This window comes from Populus trichocarpa, chromosome 11, assembly GCF_000002775.5.
Source record: "Populus trichocarpa isolate Nisqually-1 chromosome 11, P.trichocarpa_v4.1, whole genome shotgun sequence".
In the NCBI taxonomy this organism is placed as follows: domain Eukaryota; kingdom Viridiplantae; phylum Streptophyta; class Magnoliopsida; order Malpighiales; family Salicaceae; genus Populus; species Populus trichocarpa.
In genome coordinates, this window is record NC_037295.2 from 14,224,999 (window position 1) to 14,238,039 (window position 13,041).

The 13,041-nt window shown below is 35.6% G+C and overlaps 2 protein-coding genes across 7 annotated transcripts; one reads left to right on the forward strand and one right to left on the reverse strand.

Annotated features, from left to right (window-relative positions):
- Positions 1-807: 807 nt before the first annotated feature.
- On the forward strand, positions 808-4,529 carry LOC7472357 (multiple organellar RNA editing factor 8, chloroplastic/mitochondrial). The gene is made up of 4 exons (XM_002316834.4): positions 808-1,256; positions 2,403-2,500; positions 2,840-2,905; positions 3,660-4,529. Exons 1-4 carry the CDS (start codon positions 859-861, stop codon positions 4,337-4,339), a joined length of 1,242 nt encoding a protein of 413 aa, XP_002316870.2. The 5' UTR covers positions 808-858; the 3' UTR covers positions 4,340-4,529.
- A 969-nt stretch (positions 4,530-5,498) lies between these two features.
- LOC7455960 (uncharacterized) lies at positions 5,499-9,875 on the reverse strand. Of its 6 annotated transcripts, none has more exons than XM_024611755.2 (7): positions 9,673-9,875; positions 8,656-8,734; positions 8,067-8,491; positions 7,922-7,974; positions 7,490-7,527; positions 6,698-7,133; positions 5,499-6,055 (listed from the first exon to the last, which is right to left on the reverse strand). In XM_024611755.2, the coding sequence occupies exons 2-7, from the start codon at positions 8,721-8,723 to the stop codon at positions 5,828-5,830; spliced, it is 1,248 nt and encodes a 415-aa protein (XP_024467523.1). In that variant the 5' UTR covers positions 8,724-8,734; positions 9,673-9,875; the 3' UTR covers positions 5,499-5,827. The 6 variants fall into 6 exon arrangements, with proteins under 6 accessions (XP_024467523.1, XP_024467527.1, XP_002317468.2 ...); XM_024611759.2 differs by having other exon boundaries at positions 8,656-8,678; positions 9,673-9,869; XM_002317432.4 differs by having other exon boundaries at positions 8,656-9,875.
- Positions 9,876-13,041: the final 3,166 nt, after the last annotated feature.

Here is a 13,041-nt window from a genome sequence, read left to right on the forward strand (position 1 = left end):
CCTGAGTCAACTTGGGTTAACTTGTCAAACCTATGTCCCAAGTCATGAGACTAAGATAACCTCATAAAAAGTAAACAAAAAAACCAACTTGAGTAAACTCAGGTTAACCTGTCAAACTCATGACCTGGGTCATGAGACTAGGATAATCCCATAGAAAGAAAATCGAAACAAATTATGAAGTTTAACTCTCAATCAACCTATTGTTGAAAGATGAAATTAGAAAAAAATCCAATATGAAAAAGGACGTAATAAAATGACTCGAGTATACTAAGATTAACTTGCGAAACTTATGACTCGGGTCATGAGACTGAGATAACCTTATATATAGTAAATTGAAACAAATCATGAAACATAATTCCTAATCAACCAATATTAGAGAATGAAATTGAAAAAAAAAACTCAAGTCAACTCGCCAAACCCGTAACACGAGTTATGAGATTGAGAAATTACTTAGAAAATAAATCACAATAAATCATAAAATCTAATCTCCAATAAATTAAATATTGAATGATAAAATTAAAAAAAATAACTATAATAAAAAATAATATTTTGTGAGTTCCTGCATAGTAAAAACAATACTTCTTTTAGGTTTTTTTTATTAAATTAAATTTCAGATTTTTTTATTACATTGAAAAATAAATTATTTACAAACAAATGCACCTGGTCGTTATATAATTTTTCAAATTTAACACCTTCTTCCTTAAAAAATAAACCAAAAACAGAAGCATAAGATATTTTAATTTTGACATCACCGAAATGCCATTCCAATAAAATGGAAGGGCATTTCCTTATCTTCCTCTATAAAACCCCATCTAAAACCCTACCTCTTTTATCTCCATCAGGGTTTCAGTTCCAGAAATGGCGACTTCTCTCCTCACTCGTTCCCTCCTCCTCCAAAAAATCACCTCCAAAACAATAATCTCCTCCATTCTCTCCCGACCCTTCACTTCCCTCTCCGCCACTTCCTCCGCCTCCTCCACTCTCCTCCGCCGTGCTCTTCGTCCTCTCTCCGCTGCAGCCAACATCAATCGCTCTGTCTCTCGGATTTCATCCAGGTCGTTTTCTGTCAACCCATCATCGTCTTCTCTTAACGACCCAAGCCCTAACTGGTCCAACAGACCTCCAAAAGAGACTATCTTGCTTGATGGCTGCGATTTTGAGCATTGGCTCGTCGTCATGGATAAGCCTGAAGGAGATCCTACTCGTGACGAGATCATCGATTCTTATATTAAAACCCTTGCTGAAGTTGTTGGAAGGTAATTTATTAAAGTTTACTCCTTAATTTTATTTCTCATTCACTTTAATTGTTTTTTTACTTAATTTTTTGTGTGTTAATTGTTAGTTTTAGTAGATGAAATATTGATATTCGTTTTTTTAGAAATTATGGGCTTTGTATATTGATTAATTTTTATTTCATTTTCAATTTAACAGACTGTATGGAAACCCAAGAATTGGCGATAAATGATTTCAATTCTTTATTTTTTAGCAATTCTCAATTTTGGAACTAAATTTACATCTTGAAATGAAGTCAATGAATTAAAAAAAATGTGATTTCCATATAATTCATAACCGCACCCAAAAGAGTGTTATTTACTTGGAATCCCATACAAATAGTCGTTGTATATTTCCATTATCCAAAATGCTCCGCAATACGTTGTTTTTGAAACCTACCAAATATAGCTTTCAGCTCTTCACTGCCAGCAAATTATAATGTTATTTATTTATTAATTTACATCAAATAGAAGTGTTAGGCTAAATCCAAATAATATTTAAATTGGTTCCAAATGGAGGGATTGAATTAGAACTGAATATAAATCACCTCTACATGTAGAATTGATGTCATTTTTATCTCAGAATTTGTTCTAAGCTAGCTGTGAGTTAATTGTTTTTGTCATTTTTTATTGTATTTTATGTATTTATGTGTTGCATTTGGTTGCTTATTATTTAGGGTCTGTGCATGCTTCCATCCATGTTGTTGATGTATTTTGTGGTTTCTTTATGATTAGTTATACTTTGAAAGGTTGCAGTTTGCTGTTTTGTAAGTGTGTTTGAGGTTTATGAATTGTACCTAACCTATTGCTAGAGGGGTTTAAGTGCATTTTAATTACACTTCTCTAAGAATCAGGAGTTTGATTGCTTAATTGTTCTTTTATCTGACTTCGATGGGAATTGTGTTTTATAGCTTAATATTTGATTTGTGTTTTAGATTACAGTAAGTGAGTGCTATTCTCAGAGTTTGAATATTCCTTGCTGCTTTTAATATTTAGCATGTCTATCTGTGCTCTTTCAGTTTAGGGGAGCTGTAGAAATGTTTTTTTTATCTCACCGGAGGAATCTGGAATTAAATGGGTTTTTGTGACGTGTGAAGTCTTGGTTATTTAATTTTTGTGGCTGTATGACAGTGAGGAAGAAGCGAGGAAAAAGATCTATTCAGTTTCTACTCGATGCTACTTTGCCTTTGGAGCTCTGGTGTCCGAAGAGGTTTCATACAAGATCAAAGGTATATCTTCTTTCAAGCTGTGAGGCAAAGGGGGGCTGGGGTTGGCCCTGGCCTTACCAAGGATTAAAACTGTTCCTCTTCTTCATGAATAATATCTTGCATTTGGTCCATTTTAACCCAACAAAACCCTTAACTTGGATTCTTAAAATATGTATTTAACCTGTGTTAAATCCTAGATGTAAATTACCTCCCTTCACCTTATCAAGATGACATTTGGTCCCTTTCAAAATCTTGAAAAAGGGTAACCAAAAATGGCCACTGCATAGAATTGATTGGTATAGGATGTTTCTTTTTTGAAGTTTGAATGTGATGGATGTGCTCTGTTGGTCATTTTTCCAGAATTGAAAAATGTTCGCTGGGTTCTTCCAGATTCATACTTAGATGTGAAGAACAAAGATTATGGAGGTAAGGGATATTTTCCCCTTTTTTGTATGTGATACCACTATATTGTTGTAGATGCGTGTTTTATTGCATTTAGTAGTACTACATGCATCTTATTTTTTAGTATCTTTTTTATCCTTAAGGAAACTTCTGGCTTAAATGTTTTGTGCACCAAGAAATCATTTTGAATATTTTGCTTCTCAATCTACAATTGTTGAAGCTTGTTCTGGTTAGGTTGGAAGCTATTTAAACCTTAGACTTTGACCAAATGAGGATTGTACTAGAATTTCTGTAACCTCACTAGGGTCTGCAGGCAATATTTTGCTGGATTGGCTTTGCTTTGTGGTAATCACATTTGAGTTGCCAGTCTTGGTTTTCCTTATTTTTCAAAAATAGAAGATAAACAATGCAAAATTCCATCAAGATCGTATCTCGCCAAATAGTCTCTGACACAGTTGTCAAACGATTGCATGTAATTGTTAATAAAAGGTTAACAATCCTCATTTTAAATGCAAGTGCACAAAGAAAGCAGCATGTTTTCCTTTTCCGAGTTAGGGTAAGATGATGGTGCCCTGATTATGTTTTCATACTGCTAGGATTGTGGTCTATTTCTGCAGAGTCGCACGTTTCAGAATTGATCATTTCTTTTCATTTGAAACTGTGATGATGAATGCCTCCTTTTATCCTTAAGTCATGATTGTTACTATTTATTCTGTGATTAGCAAGTCATGACACTATACTGTACTTGATTGTTGCATGATGGCTTTTTTCCTTTTAGGGGAGCCATTTATTGATGGGAAAGCTGTGCCCTATGACCCAAAATATCATGAGGAATGGATAAGGAACAATGCGAGGGCAAATGAAAGAAATAGGCGCAATGATCGACCTCGTAACGTCGACAGATCAAGAAATTTCGACAGAAGAAGGGAAAACATGCAGCAGCGCGATGGAGCTCCGCCTCCTCCTATGGCTAATCAGGCTATGCAAAACCCTGCTCCCAATGTGGCTGGACAACCACAAAACATGGGCAGACAAGGTGGACTGCCACCGTCGCCACAGAACAGCTACAGGGTGGGACCAGGTGGACCACCGCCTAACAACTATAACATGGGTGGACCCCCGAACATTGGTGGACCAGGTGGACCACGGCCTAATAACTATGCAGGTGGGCAACAGAACAATATGAATAGAGGGCCACAGAACATGCCACCACAAAACTACATGCCACCACAGAACAACATGCCCCTGCAGAACAACATGCCGCCGCAAAACTATGTGCCCCCTCAAAACAACTACATTCCCCCACAGAACAACATGCCTCCACAGAACAACATGGGAGGATGGTCCAGTGACATGCCTGGGAACATGCAGCACAACTTCCAGAGTGGGCCTAATGATGGAGGCTATCAAGGTGGGCCACCAAACTACCAGAACAGCTACCCTCCAAGCAGGGATTGAAGCATGCATGGTTGAAACACTTATGCAGCTTATATAATCCCCTGAATAGACCATATTCTTGATGCTGTGTAGATATGCAAGATATTTCAAATTTCTAGGACTTGTGGTGTTGATGGTACTTTTCACTTTACCTGGCACGATGCTGTTTAAGGCATGCTTTAATATCTGATTTTCTATCTTGCGATTTTAATGGTAGGATTCAGTGCCTAGTCTGTCTGTTGGATATTGAAAGCTGTCAGCAGGTACGAGGTAGCATTTAAAAAGGATAGAATTATTGTTGTCTACCCCGTGTTTTGCTGCCTTTAGTCTGTTCCATATTTGCCTGTCATGAAGCTGTTTAAGACCTGGTTTAACGTCCGGATTGGTAGCTTATAAGTTTAAGGAAAGGATCCAGTATCATCAGTGAAAAAAAGGAAGCCTCTCCCCACAAGTACAAGCCAGTCCTGAAGCGGTATAACTCATAGCTCCCTTGTTTGCTGCAGTCAAATCTCTTTCAGATTGCTCTTGAGCGTATCTTCTATCTCCTTGAATGTGGGAGGAACAGATGATGGACGCTTTTGAAAGTGCAAGAAATTGCTTTCGGGATATTAGATTGTGGTTTTGCGAGCCCAAGAGTGGTGCAGGACTGCTGTGTTATCTCTCCTGATTTCTTCTCATGCATTATTATCATTTGTGATTCATAAAGTGCATGCTATGCAAGCCATACTATTAATTTGATCGATTTGACCCTGTTGGGGCTGTATTTGTACCAGTATTTCAATAAAATTTGATTATTTGTACTGGAGTTTCAATAAAATTTATTTATTTTTATTTTGATATTAAAATTAATTTTTAAAAATAAAAAAATATTATTTTAATGTATTTTCTATTCTTAAAAATCAACTTCAGATTTCTATGAGAGAACAGCAAGAATATTCTCAAAAATTAGCTGAAACAGTAACATACTCGTCAAAATTACAATCCAGGGATTCTGCCTGGGGCTACATTCTCCTGCTGTGCTGCCAAAATCGCTTCTTTAAATATTTTCATACATGGTTTGAATTTTGTTCCCGACAGAAATGTGAACACAACAGCTTAAGTTCCTCAACTGAGTTGTAGTGTAAAAGGATGATTTGGAATTCCACTTAATGCCAAAATTAGCAAATAAATAGATTTAGATAAAAAAAAATAAAAAATTGGGGTTGCTAACTTCCTATTTCTGTGAAAAGGTGACGGGAAAAAAAGAAAAACGATAAATATAGCTCAAATTTTTGCCATGGGACATGGAAGAGAAACAACTGTTAGTGCTGGAAATCTGAGATCTAGAGTCAACTCTAGTACATATCCTTTATAGTAAAGGCCCAGATTTCATCCCTTCACAGAGAGCTTCTGCGCAGCTGACAATTGCTCAACCATAAGCAAAAACAGCAAGTAGATGGAAGTCATAATTAGAAAAGTGCAACTTGAGTTTCTCTGTTACTGCACATAATGCAACTCTTACTGCATTCATCACCCAGCAAATAAATGCTGCGTAGATGGTTCTGCCAAAGCTTCCCTAGTAATGGATTCAGTTCTTTTGTTCTTGGCATCTCGGATCTGTTCAGCAAGTGAGCCTTCTCTTTGAATTTTTTCGCTCTTTTTAATCTCTACATCGATTTTCTCCCAAGCTCGGCTATGAGAAGTCAATGATGCCCCTTGGCGAATCATCTGATCATTAATGGATTTTCTTTTTCGAATCTAGAGAGAAAACATATAGCCTTGTTATGACAAACATATAAAAAAAAAAGAGAAAGAGACAAAAAATATTTAAACAATAAACATTAATGTGAACAACATTTGATGTATAGGAACCCCACAAAGCATGGTCTCATCATGGAATTGCTTGTTTCATGCGAAAGATACCAAGAACAAAGATAGCAATTGGATCGTAATAGCATGTCCAGCCTCTATATATTAGGTTTTAGCAAAAAGGGTTGAAGTATATGAATAGCTAAACAGTGTACAAGATTGTCTGCAGTGTAAACGTCTTCCATGGTGCGACTCCAACATATAAACCATTTCATAAGATTCCCCTCCTTGTATTTGTCTTGTTTTGTATCTTCTACCAGTTAATACTGTTTTGCATCAATTTCTAACAGTTATGGAATTACCAATTAACTTTGTACCATTCTAAGAATTAATTCCAAGTTAACTTCTAAAAATATGATTTCTAATCTATTGAGTCAATCTACATGATTCCAAATCTACTGAGTCAATCAGAATCAACTATTCCTAATTCAATTCTTTGAATCAATGTGCATCCCAAAATATAAATGTCATACACTAATCCTCAAATTGGTAGTGTGGTTTTTTCAAGTTGCACTGTAGCCTGTATGTTACCTTTGTTAATCTCCGCTTAAGTGTCAGCTTTCTGGCAACAGATGATGACTCTTCTGTTTTTCTCTTTGATTCTCTGTGTGCCTTTCTCTTTGCTTCTTCTCTTGCCTTCACTTTCTCTTCCCGCTTCTCTCTTTTTTGAGCAACCCTCGCCATCTTTTCTTCCCTTTCCTTTGCTTCTCTCTCAACTGTTCTCTTTGCTCTCTCCTCTGCCTTTGCCTTTTCAATGGCACCTTGAAGCTGCTTGAGAGTTATTTCTTCTTCTATTTTATCATAGCCATCCCAGTCTAGCTCTTGTTGGTCAATGCCTCCTTCCTTAGCTGCTCTTGCTATGCTTTTAGACCATGAAAGAAAGAATTTCTCTCTCAGCCTTTTCCATTTCAAACGTTTACCCCAAATTTGTCTGAGTGAAGAGCTTATCTTTGCCCGGATCGCTTCGCTGCAAGGAATTGGTTGGAATTGTGATTTTCAGTCTGAAAAACTTGTGTGGTTGCAGAGCCTATAGAGGTTATAGAATACTCCCAGCAAATATTAAAGCCAGTAATCCTTAAAGTTCCATTTAAACAGTCAAGTTTTCACAAAATCATCTACTGAGTTAATTTAGCATAGACCATATCCAAAGTTATTATAAGCTTCAATTTGCAGTCATTATCCATGTAATTGCAGGTGGATGTCAACAGAAATCTGGCTTATGTAGAGCATCATCTATTTGGCAGTCCCCTTTTTCCACATACAACTTTCACAACATTGCTTAGTATATTTATAAAGATTGTGACCAGAGGGCATCAACTGTACCTATGAGCATGGGGATGTCCTGACATCTTCTTCCTAACCTGAAAGTTGCAATGGAACGAGATGAAGTTTTAGACGAAAAAGAAGAGTAATATACAATGTAAGACAATTAATTATCTAAGAGGAGAGAGAGGGAGGATTATTCATCACTGTCTCTGACTGAGAAATAAAGAATAAATCAAGCAGGAAACAAATTCAAAGCTTTTGTCAAGAGAAAAAAAAAAGAGTTTTTAGTAGTAACAGTAAGTTTTATTACTATTCTACGAGCTGCAACATCTCCGAGTGACCATACTCATCAATGAAGATCCAAAATTTGAGAAAACAACTGTGTAGTATTATAGCTAAACCATGCAGTAGGAACCCATACTGTTCCAAGAATTCCCATGTACAGAAGACAAACTGTGAGAAAACTAACTAATCCTTACATGACTTCACCTGGGGGTTTGTCAAGGCTTCAATTGTTCTTTGCTTGATGAGTGCACGGGTCTCTAAACAATAAATGAAATTAAAACCACAGAATTAATCAACTTCACTAAGCCTCAGTGGGACTAATTCAATGTAAAATTGAAATGAGAGTTACCTGAAGTATGTTTTCTGCCTTTGTTCCAGGGAATTCTCCCTTTGTTCCCATGTTTTTTCTTTCCTTTTCCCTTTTTGGGAAGGTCATTGATACTTTCTGCAGTGTCACGGTACCCATCCAGTTGAACCTCCTTGATGAGAGTCTGCTTCTCAGCTGAATCTAGGCTAATTTTTGAATGGAAATGCTTGCTAGAACCTGTTGTCTCCCTGACACTAACACTGATTTGCAAGGCTGCAGAATCATAAACTCTTGGGAAGGTACTAATAGATGCACATATGGGACATGTGTTCATCACGATAGAGTTACGATGGTTTGACTGCTGTACATTTGGTTGAAAATGTGTGTGTTCCAACACATAACCCAGAGTTGGCCACAAAAGATTGTTTGAGACATGGTTGCATGGTAGATGTGGAACAGACAAGCTCCTGACAGATGGTTGAAAGAAACCAGAGTCACACATCTTATAGAACTACCTATCCAGATACTATTGTCACATCCTAATTAGAACCATCCATTCAAAATATACAAGTTGCAGACATCCCTAATTACTATGACTGCAAGGGACGCAGACAAGTAATCTAGAACTTACCATGATGTCAATCTGATGAAGCCCTTCAAAGAATTTTGCAAGAGAAAACAACAAACTGGATAAATCATTCAATTGAATCCTTCAAATGCAAACAATTATCAATAAAATGACATCTCCCTGTATATGAGAACTTGATGAATGATATACACAAAACTTAATGGGAGATTTGAAAGACAAATACAACCAAATAATCGCCCATTGCCTCTGAAATCACAAAACGTGAACCTAATTTTATATGTATTATGGGTGGCATTTTAAGTTCCGCAGATACATCAATTTCAATAGCAGCGCAGCTAAATAGTGTTCCAATGGATGACCATGTGTCATGATCAGCTCTACAAACATTTTTCCTTTAAGGGTAGTTAAATTGTTTCTCAAGTGCCATAGAAGTCAGAGAAATTAACTAAAATCGCCAAATTTAATCAAGATCCACTAATGGGGGAAAATTTACAGGGAATTCCAAGTTCCGGTCCATTTATTGCACACTCTCTTCTTTCTTTCATGTTAAAAAACTTGACTCGTGCTAATGGAACCTCATGAAACCAAAACCTATGGTTATATCTGAAATTGACAGCTTCATTCTCAAACTACAAATCAAACATAACAGACAATGCCACTAAAAACATTAAGAGAGTCAAGTTCCTCTAGTTACAGCAAAGCATCACGCTATCAATGCTAGCAAAAGCATAAATCATTTGTGGTTTCATCGTAACAAAAAAGAAGAAGCCCATTCATCATTTCAAAGAATAGACAAAACCCATAAGATTAAAAGAAAAGAAGAAGGACTTAAAGGCCGTTTCTTTATGTTCAAGATGGAAATAGAAGGAACCTTTTAGAGCACAAAGACCTGAGAATAGTAATTAAGTAATTTCAATGAACTGAAGTTTCTAATCATTCCTTTTCGCTTTACCTATAGTCTTCAGCTAGCAATGCTTCACTATTGAGAAACAAGAACAGAATTTACAGAAAACCCATCTCCAGAAACAAGTCTTCAAGTATACCAAGACAGAAACTTACAAATGAAAGAATGGCATTCTCAATGCATTGTCTCTGCTCCAGAAACCTAGTGAGAGAGTGAGTTAGTGTTCCAGTTGAGAGATCATTTCTGGAAAACTGAAACTTTATAAACAAATTTATTAATTTTAGAAGCAATGTGGAGATCAGATAGTGAAGCTAAGGAATGGGAGAGGGAACTGATATTGTCCAAACATTTCGAGGATTGGGTATCTTTCTCAATGGGCTTGACAAAAGTTTTGGTACCAAAGCCTGCATCATCAAATGCTTACTATTATGCTTCTGTATCAGGCCTTCTCCCACGGCTTACACTTCTTCTTCTTCTTTTTTTTCTTCTTTTTTTTATAATATGAATCCTGATATTTCTATATCCAAATTTTATGATGTTTAAACTGTGGCTATTAGATAATTATAATATATGAGAGAACAATATAAAAAAAGAGATTAAAAAAACATGTGAGCTTAAATTTTTTAATTCTCTCTTGTTATTTTCTTCTTTATATATATATATATATATAATTATTTTTTATACTGTAAATATCTAGTAAGTATCATAAATTTTTTAAAATTTTAATCATGTCATTTTCATCCTAATAGAAAAATTATGAAAACATATCTTTAAAATTATTATTATTTTATTCTGAATTTAGAAGATTGTAGAATTTTTCAATCTTGGTTTGCTGTAGCCAGAAAGGATGAGATATGTCACTTGGGATTTAAAAATGAAACAAGAAACGCGCAACACCCTCTTGTTGTCAATCTAAGCTCATTTAAAACCAATATTATTAAACCCAGTTAGACATACCTGGCTTGGGTTGGGTGGAGTTGACCCAGTTAATCCGATGAGCTTACTCATAATCTAATTAATTATGTCAAAACCCATGTGAAACTTGGTTTGATTTTTTAAAAAAATAATTTTAATTTGTTTTAAAACAACAAATCTTGAAATGATATTGTTTTAATTAATTATGACCCAGTTTGATTTTTTTTAATAATATCATGTGAAATGATGTTTAAAAACATTTTAAACTTCAATCATTATCATACTCTCAAACACTCCCTTAATCGAGACTCCTAGCTAAATAAAAGGATAATACATGTAAAGGGAGAGATTTCAATGAGACAAAAAAAACTTCACTACGATTTTCCAATTGACTCGTAGCAACTTCACCACATATACCTGAGGGTTCAGGCTTTCCCAGTGAAGATCCATCCACATTCCATTTAAAGCTATTGGCTTTAGGGGGAGACCATATGACAACCAACCTATGTTTTTGGAGATTAGTCCATCTACTAATCTTAACACATTTGAAGCCGTATAGAGGAAATCAGAATCTATAGCCTTTAGCCACAAACAGAGTCTAGTAATAATAAGGAAGAACAGTGTGTCGTAATCCAGGGTCTTCTGCTTGAAGATCACATCATTACGAAATAACCAAATGGATCATAAAACTAAAAAAAATAGCATCAACCATGTCTTTTTTTGGAATTTGTCATTGACCAAAGAATCCCACTGAGAAAAAAGGGTTGACAAACTATTTAAGCAACACCACGCTAAGCCCCACCAATTATTGACTTTGGACCAAATGATGTAATGATTAAGGCAATGCACAAGGATGTGATTAAATAATCTTCCTTAACTAAATATATAGGGCAATTAACAGCTGAGACATCCAATATACCTCTTCTGACCAATATACAACTGGTGTTTATTTTGTTGATGATGGACATCCAACAAAAGACCTCTACTTTAGGTGGGATGATCCCTTTTCCAAATCCCAGCAAAGGATAAGATAATGTCCATGGAAGGATAGGAGCTTAATAAACCATAGAGGGATTTAACAACGAATTTGCCTATAGAATTGTCTCTCCTTACTAGTCTATCCTCTTAATCTTTATCTAAATTCACCTTGGACAAAATAGCTTATAGTTGGTCTAATAAACCAATAGTTCTTCCTCATAAAGGTCTAGACCAAGAGAAGTATCAAAATCATTCGTATCCATCCCACGCTCCCATATTGTCGAGATTTGCTTTTTTATCATTGGATAAGCTGAAAATGGTAGAAAACTGATATGTCAAACTACCATTTTATACTAACACATAGTCAAGGGGGATCATGAATATAAACATGGATTGATCAACAAAGATTGGATACAATAGGCAACCCAAAACAAGTTTTTATTTTGCAAGGATCGAGTTTATCATTTCATTTTGATCAAGTAACCATCATGATATATTGAGAAAGGGACATCAATGCCTAGATAAGCGATGGAGATTACAAGAAGATGAATGTACCAGAATAGTTTAGCAGGCCCCTCCTGATCAGTTTCTCATGACTGGTATTAAAAAAAATAAAAAACAATATTAAGAAGTCATAAAGCTCAAAGGCTTATTGATTATTTGAGAGCTCTGCTGAATTTTGACCAAACATGCCATTCAAAGATAAATGTAATGGCAAATTAAGTTTGGAAGCTTAATTTAGATCTAATTGAGAAGATTGGAATTTTAGAGGATCATATTTATTTATTTTAAGCTCAATTGGGTGAAACCAGAGATAGAATTGCAAGAAAATCAAAGTTTAGGGGTCAATTAAGGGCCAAATTAAAGAAATTTAAGACCAAGGACCTTTTTGAAAAGGTGCACAAATTTAACAACTAAATTTAGTTGAAAATATGGGTGAAATTGAAGAAATTAAAAGTTTGAAGGTCAATTGATGATAAAATTAAAAATATCCAAAACCAAAGACCAAGATAAAAAACGCATTGAAATTAGTTGGTGCTTTTGAAACTTGACAAAGGTGAAATTGAATTGATTTTTAGAATCAAAATTCAATTGACTTACTTGAATAATTAAAAGTTTGATGGTTGAAATTAATAAAGGAAGTTTAAAACCTAATTTTACACTAAACACCAAAACAACACTGATTCATTTAAATAAAGCGGTACGTTTTGGCTATGTTTTAGTTACAAACAATGTCGTTTCGGTCAACGCCAAGTCAAAAATAAAAGTTAGACGACGCATTGTCTGACTACTATTCATCATCTTCCCCATTGAACCCAAAAATGGCAACTCAGATGCCACATTTCAGCCTCCCCCTCCTCCCTCCCTCCCTCCCTCCCTCTCATACCTTCACCATACAAGAAAAAAAAACACACCACTCTCGTGACCTGACAATGTACTGCACCTTCAGCTCGAAAACCGTCGATTTGTCATCCAAAAAATCAATGGAAAATGGCCTGAATCCCCTAACCCGGTCAGCCTTACAATGTGGTTTTGCAGGACCAGGTTGTTGGTTTGTGGCCAACGAAATGGATCCTTCTTAGGCGAATCAATGACCACAAACTATGCTCATGAAACCCCTCATGCTATTC